At 42.6% G+C, this 8,159-nt stretch overlaps 1 protein-coding gene across 1 annotated transcript in view; it reads right to left on the bottom strand.

The window, feature by feature from the left end:
- The window catches only part of jag1b (jagged canonical Notch ligand 1b), a 28,310-nt gene extending 20,405 nt beyond the window's left edge, over positions 1 to 7,905 (bottom strand). Inside the window, exons 1-3 of the mRNA XM_034899079.1 lie at positions 7,544 to 7,905; positions 6,957 to 7,262; positions 78 to 129 (exon numbers count right to left, since the gene is read on the bottom strand). Coding sequence (XP_034754970.1) covers positions 78 to 129; positions 6,957 to 7,262; positions 7,544 to 7,600 — 415 coding nt within the window. The 5' untranslated portion in view covers positions 7,601 to 7,905. The remainder of the gene's footprint in view (positions 1 to 77; positions 130 to 6,956; positions 7,263 to 7,543) is intronic.
- Positions 7,906 to 8,159: the final 254 nt, after the last annotated feature.

Below are 8,159 nucleotides of genomic sequence, written 5' to 3'. Positions count from 1 at the left end.
CACACACACACTACTGTGAGGGGAGGAGGAAAGGGGGGGGGGCAAGATGGAGATGCCAGACAAGAACAAATACTCACCACTGGTTTCATTGCTCCCGTCCAAGGCTTCCACTATCAAAGTGTAGGACCTCTGAAGAAGACAAGATAGAGATAGCCAAGTGTTAGCCAACACAAGGATCATCAAGCAATCACTGTATCATAAAAAGAAACTAACAACATTGCCATTCAATGAAAGAAGAAAAATAAAAGACAAAAAATGCAGAGAACCACAGACAGCTTTTGGTTTTCTAGTAACCATCCTAACTCATTTGTACCAGATTCCCCAGAGTTTGTCCTTAAACAAATATCAAATTTTTGATACTTCGATAGAGCATCCCTTTCAGCCCTAATAATTAGGTACTCAGCATACAGTTAGGTGTGACTTTAAATTAATGAAAGGGATGAACCTATTATCCTTTCAGTTTTTTGTTTAATTCTTTAAGTCTAAAAAAGGAAATATCCACAACTTTCCGGTTTCCCATGACCTCATCAGCCTTGCCAGTTTCATCTGCCTATCATTGAGTTAGCTTACAATGGAGCCTGGGACAGAAGCTGCTAACAGTTAACTTATAACAATGGTCCTGTTGATCTGATTAAGAGAGGATAAGCTCACGGTGGTGCAGAGCTCTCTGCATCTCAAAGATTAGGATGACAGACACATGGGCAGTGGTCTGGTCTAGCTGGACACCCACCCAGCAGGAGGGTGTCTGATGCACCAAAAGCCAGCCAGATAAAGCAGCGCTGCAGTGGACTAATGACTAGAATGAGTCAAAATAAAACAAATGGCACGTAGAAAAGGACACTTCCCCCTGCAACGCCAAAAATAGGTCTTCAGCTACACTAACTTTGCTCGGATTTTCACATATTTACAAAATGCAGTGAGAGAAGTCAGTGGAGGACTTCCAATTTTCTAAGAAAGCACACAGTCAGACCTGTTTTACAATTTGGGTGATGGCGATTGTTATGAATGATGTAAATAATCATTACTAAAATGTTTAAGGACACTGCTTTATATGCAAGTCGTAGGCAAGTCAAGGAAGGTAGAAAATGGAGACAATAAAAGTGTATATTAAGGGTGAAAAAGAAAAGTAGAAAGGCAGAGAGAGAATTAAAGAGTGCTACACTCTGGAGGGCCTGTCTTGATTTCAGCACTCCCGAAAAACGCTTTGTCCGATTCAGGGTCGGTAGCGCTCACACCAATATCAGCTTACACATTTGCGCTGCCCTGTGCCACAGTCATGAGGGAGCGAACAATGTGTCTGCGAGCGCGCATGACAGAGTCAGAGAGAAAGAATGTGATTGTGAGAAAGTGCAATCCACTTACAGTGCCCAAGCATCCAGTAGAGAACACCTACTTGTTATATTCACACACACGCTCGGCCCTAGCAGCACTGCGTGGAGGCATTTCCAAAATGCTGCATTGCTGCTATGGCCCTTGTTGCTGCAATGACTTCATGGTAAACAAACCTTGCTCAAAAGGAAACCCCCTTTTCACTTTCCACTGAAAGAAAAAGGAGGCTATGACTCACTCCTGGACTGTTTCTCATGGCTTCACCTTGTTTTGTCAGCCATTCAACTTACCATCTTTCCAGGAGACATTTGTCTCATCTCGTGCCTGCGTTTCACTGCAATCCGGGCAGCTATTATTTGAAATGGAGTCTTTACAGTATATCCTGGCTCACAATTGGCTGCAATCAGTTGACCAAGAACTCGAGTGAGTCTGTGGTAATGTGACTACTCACCCTCAACACTAATATGACCCAACCTACAGCTAGTTACATTAACACCAAGAACAAGAGTGCTCTGACCGTGGTGGTCATCTTATGTGTCCAACGCTATAACGTTAAATTCCCATTACGGGGAGTATTTTTTCTAGTCTGTACAACTGAACTTGAATGCATCTCTTCAGTAGCACTCCCACTTGCGTGTCTACATTGACTTTTGAAACACTTTTGGTTTGGGGCAAATGTGTTTGAGAGAGCCACCGAAAAAAAAGAACCACATACAGTACATGACAGCGCAGTGAACATGGTGAGCTCATCCTAAAAACAGGAACTTAAACTGCAGCATCCCTGAACAAACACATTCACTAGTATGTAGGACACTGACTGACACACTCACACATACACACACACACACACACACACACGGACACAGTTTCTTTAGTATTAGTCATCATTTCAACATTAAATTCCTGTGGAAGTGACCAAAATGAGAAAAAAAATAAAAAACCTAACTAGAATTTGTATTCTACTACAGAAAGGTCTTCCTTTCAGTGACCTCTTAGTGAGCCCTCAAACAATCTGAGCTTTCCTTAAACAGCACGTTATCAGTTTACAGGCAGTTACATTAGGAGCAGCAATGGATCCCTGCCAAGTGAAAACTTCAACAAGCCTGTTTCACCTGCTACACAACAACACAACACAACTTCACACTGTGTCAAAGAAAATATTAAATCACTTTGTGGGGGACTGTTCTCAAAACGGCGTGAAGTTTAATGGATTATTGACGGATTTCTTTAAAGGCAGGTCTACAACAACATGACAACACACCCATGTCTTGAGCGATTTGGACTTGCCTCAACATGGAAGCTATTTCAGCATCACCACAGACTGATCATGTATTACATAAACAAGATTAAGGGCGGCCCACCCCATAAACAATTAAACCAAAATTTCAAACACATTGGCCTTGGATACCAATGTTTACCGTTCACCTTCTGTCTGAAAGTTGTTGTTTGCATAAACTACAGCTGATGATCCACAGGCTTTATATTCTCCAACAATAAGGTCATACTGGTTTGATCCAACAAGTACAAGCCTTGCCATTATCGGGATGTTTAGTCCCAGACCAAATAACTGTTTCCAGAAAGTGAGATACTGCCTGACTCCTCATTCACTAACACTCCATAACTCTCTGGCAGTTATCAGCTTGGAACCGTCTGCCAATCCCAGGTTCACTTTTCCCAGGCTCCCAGCTGAATCACAAATTCTCTTTGAACTACAGAGCACACAAACAGAAACACACACACACACACACACACACACATACACACGTCCAAGTGCAATAAGTGTGGCCATATGTCTTCTTATCTTTCCTGGCCAAGCAGACACTGTCCACCAGACAAGTAACATTAGCGATAAAGATCATTCCAGTTCGAATCAAATCGTCTTGCCAAAAGACCTACTGAATCCTCTCAGTAGGGGAACTTTACACACACACACACACACACACGACTCTCATTCTGTCCTCAACTCAAAATGGAGCCATCTGATGTACCATTCCAACGTAATTTAACAAAATAAAAGGGGTGTGTCTCATGGAATAACAGGCAAAAGCCAAAGGTCTAAATAAAAGGCAAGCACAACAGATTAGACTGGTCTAGGCCTACAATCAGCACACAGGAAATGTAAACAGTCCAGTCAAAGGGATATTGACCTTCTGTATCAGTTTCCCTGAGTCAATCTCTTCAATTCTATCAAACTGAGATTCAACCAATGATTGGGACTGCTAGGTAACACCCCTGTTTGCCAAAAAGCCAAGCGGCTCAGTCATGAAAAGACAACTCTCATAATCATCTTCATAGGAACCGACTGCACTGGGAGGGAAGGAAGGAATGCATTGTTTCGCAAGAAATTTTCATCACAACAAGAGTTGGAGAAAGACTGTACAATCAACAGCTTATTAAATCACCTGCAGACGTCCATCAGCCCAAGGACAGGACAAAACCTTACCCACGACGGAAGAATCTCACCATTTGGCAACTAAAACAGCCATTTTGGATTTTGATATCTGGCAAGGCAAAAAAGATCCAAACATGAACCCAGGACCAGGAATAAAAGTCATATATCAAGCATTTAACTAAACCAGTCATTTTCTTTTGAAAAAGATCACTAACCATTCAAGCAAACAAAAACAGGGCACAGGTGATCCAGAATTAAATGCATTTACTATGCATGTCAAGTTTCCAACAACTGTGATGAGCAGCAAAGCCATTAGGTAAAGTCACACTGACAGAACACTGCAAGTACAGTGAAAAAGGCCTTTACTAAAGTCAAATGACAGGGTGAGGTAGGGAGGGGAAAAAAGAACGAACATGTTCTTTTCCCTCTTTCACTTGAGTAATTTGCACTTAACTGCCACATCAGAGCAGACTATATAAAACAAACACGTCATTACCCCCACAGCTGCTGGCAGAGTTTACCCTCAAGGCTGAGCCGACTATTGTTCTGCGACTTACCTGATCTCAATTCTCAGACTGCCCTGACTTGTCAAAAACAAAAAAAAATCAATCACAGCGATGCCTGCATGTCTCAGGTCTGGGAGAACACACTAAACATTGTGTTAAGTCACAAAGGGAGCAAAATTATGCTATTAAATGTGGGCATAATTAAATTGGATTTGAGCATCATTAGGGGTGCTGGGTGAAATCAGGCTTAAGATTACTCAAGAAATAAACCAGTTGGGAAGTGAGAAGATACATGCTCATAAACGCTCAATCTAACATCTGAAAGGAATCCAATTAAGAAGGGTATTCTCCTTCCTTGTATAGGTGCAACATGGACAAATGTGCTGAGGTGGCCACAGAGGTTAGGTCAGCTTGCCTGAGAGCCAACTTCATCCCTGCTGAGTCTACTACAACTGCTTCCTGTTGCTTGCCCTGCACTGGCATTACAGCTGCACTGCCTCCATTATGCTCTGTAATCCTCACTGTAGTCACTGAGGGCACACCATTGTCCATGCTTGATACACTGTGAGGGCCCTCACTTCTCTGTTGAAAAAAAGCACGAGTGACATTGGCGAAACGATACAGGGCTCTAAAAAAAACGATGTGCTAATATTAAAGATGTTCCAGCTGACGGCATTCAGAAGGATTCATGGCTGTTGCCTTACCTGTCTGCCTATCTAAGCACATGTGTGTAGCCTCATTAAGTGCAGCAGTTACTGTGGGTGGCAAGGTTAAAGCGATGAAATGCCTGGGGTCCAACCGAGCGTAACTTAAACAAAGCCCTTGGCCTGGACAAGAGGCCAACTTCATGCAGCTCACAAGAGAGGATGAAGGGGGAGGGCTTCATGAACTCAAAGTACCCAACAACCCAATTGCACCACACTGCCATCTGTCCACAACAGCCAATCAACTGATGGAAAGGACAAAGAGTAATATCCTACCTAACCTGACAATTGTTAATGTGCACTGAAGTAAAGCACTTGAAGTTAAAGATGAGAGAATCCAATGAGCAATCCTGTTATTTTAAAAATCTCAGCATAGCTTCTAAAAACTCATGTTATCTACAATAGAGTTTTATCAAATGTATGTATGTATGTATGTATGTATGTATGTATGTATGTATCTAAAAATGCAATTTCTTAGTCGATACATTGACTACACAAAACCACATTTTCCTACAAGTTTTGCAGGCCACATAACCCCCTAGATATCCTGCCCTTAATGACAGTACATCCTTCATTAGGTCATGGCCATGTCAGCCATTAGTTTACATTTCCTCAATATGTTGGGAAAGAAATGAGTAAAGCAAGCAGAGTTCTAAAACTTAAATGCCACTAGGTTTCATTTTATGTGTCAACAAGTGGTGTTTTAAAGTAGAAAGAATTTTCAACTGGTAAGATGAAACTAATCTGGCTCTGAGTGATCATGCCAAGTTAGTGCTGCCATGGCTTGAACATAAACAGAAACCTTTGTCTTTATAAAAAAAAAAAAAAGAAGAAAAAAAAGGTGTGAGGCGCCAGTGTCTAAGTGGAGAGCAAATAAAAAGTACAGAACATATCAAATTGCATGCTACCCTGCTGAGAACATTGTTTTACTGGCCATCAGATCATAGGGAAAACACAACTCTAAATGACCTGTTCCGCCCCACAGGTAACACACATAAAAATGTCCAACTTAAAAAGAAAATCACACACAATCTTCCACTTCTTTCACTTAATCGGGCCATTTGAACCCATCACTGCTTGAAATTACAACAAGAACTTCCATCAAGATTGAGGTAAAAATAGCCTTGATGTAATTGGACACACACATACCAGCGGACTGTGCCTTTCACCCATCAGGCACAGTGGAGAAGTTTGTGGGCCAAGCTGTGGGGCCAGTCAGTCTGTGTGCACGGTCCTACTTTTTTCATTCCATCGAAATGTGTTCCAGCATAGCGAGTCATATCTCTCACAGAGCTACAACTCTCCCACAGGCCTGTCAGGCACATTTATTTACTCTATGAAGAAGAGCTGACTTAAGGAAACCAGAAAGTGGGATTTTACTCTAGACTTAGTGAACTGTGCAACATGAGCAGCTGCCAGGGAAGCAGAGGAAATCCGGGAGAATACAGCTCACCCAACTTTTTCTCTTAACTTTCATTTGTTGAATTGAGTCAGACAGGGGGGAAACATTGCCAATAAGGCATTGTTACAAGTAGGCCTAGTATCAAACAGATTTATGTTGGAGAGAATAAATTAAAATGTCAATCTCTTGAAATATTCGATTTGTAATCTTACTGATGGATTTCTAGTAGTTTGTAACTGTAGGTCATAATTAACTCACCTTTATAGATTTTCCCATGCCTTCTGAACAGTGAGGTGTTATGATGATCTAACATGCAAAGCAGTGTCATTGACATCCTAATACTATTTAGAGAGAGACTAGACCGGCCTAGGCCTAAAGAAGAAAACTACCTGCACCTGGTTAACAGCTGCAGATAATGAGGAGACCACGGGGTCTTTCCTCTAAAAAAAAAATTCACAGAGAGCTAACTACCAAAAGATCCACTTGTCAGGGAGTGAGAATGACTGACGGGCAGTAATTGCACATAACTGCCCTGCAAACAAACAGTCTCGAGGCAGGAGAAGAGAGAAAGAGGGGCGCCGGGAACACAGAACAGATTTGATTTTTTAACGTCTCCAACTCACCGGCCAGGCAAAACTGAAGGGCAATACTATCCTGGATTTGTCATTCCTGACAGAGCTCTTGAAAGAAAAGGTATTCCCTCCGAGGACAGTCGTAGCTCCCAATCCGAAGCTGCAGGGCCCTGCAGCAGAAACTCTCGACTGGTATTCCTTCAGGCAAACTCGGAAAAACGTATCGCACTCGTCCCGTGTGCATTTTCTATCCGCCGTGTTCCGTGTGCCATCACAACACATGCCGTTCAGCAACTCTCCGTTAACATTGTGCATCGATAAGATTTGCAACTCGAATTGCCCCGTTCCCTCCGACACCTGTTGAGGACAGAACAGTGAATGCAATGGGAACACTTTGACCTCATTATATTAAAATAAAATTACAAAACAAATTGTAAAACCAAACGTGCTGTTCTGCCGTTGACATTATTTGCACTTGGAGCACGCTAACTAGACACAATTTTGCATGAGGCATGGTTACATGTATAGTTAGCATAGCCGTGCACATAAAGGCGACACACACATATGCAATCAAAGTACACCCGAACAGCTGAATGAGTGACCCTTCCCGCTGTTTTCCCCTGAAATAATCCACATACCTTTGCCAGAAAGCAGAGTAAAAAGGCAACAACGACTGAGCCCCGTCTCAAAATCATGCCTCCGGACTGCTGTTGCCACTCGTTTGTTAGTCGTCGTCTGGCCGACACACGGCACCAGAGCTCTCCTCTGGTTTAAACATGCACGAGTGGGAAACAACACTTTGATCAGCGGAGCACAGGTTCCCGATTCATAGAAGACCTCTTCCTAATATGTTCCTCAGACTCTCCGAGCGTCTGCTCTTCTTCGTTGACCGACAGTTTCCCCTTGTTGTTGAAGAAAGTTTACACAGTGGCCATGCGGCAGCCGAGCCCACTGCTGACTGACTGAGTGACTGACTGACTGCTGGCCTGAGCTGGAGCTGGCTACACAAGTTCAAGAGGGAGGGAATGTCTGCGGAGCCTCCATATTCATGAGCAGGGAACAGTGAGCCCGCCCATCTCACATTATGAGGTTAATATCATCACACACTCAAGATTGCCTGCTGTAAGGACTCTTTGGCAATGATGTGGTGGAAAAAAAAAATTGAAAATAAAATATGACTTGCAGTCATATTGATAATCACAAGTCATTACAACCACAAACCTACACATAAATGACTTGGATTTTCAGAAAAGC

Source organism: Etheostoma cragini, chromosome 17 (genome assembly GCF_013103735.1).
Source record: "Etheostoma cragini isolate CJK2018 chromosome 17, CSU_Ecrag_1.0, whole genome shotgun sequence".
Lineage (NCBI taxonomy): Eukaryota > Metazoa > Chordata > Actinopteri > Perciformes > Percidae > Etheostoma > Etheostoma cragini.
This window is presented reverse-complemented; position numbering and strand designations above follow the sequence as displayed.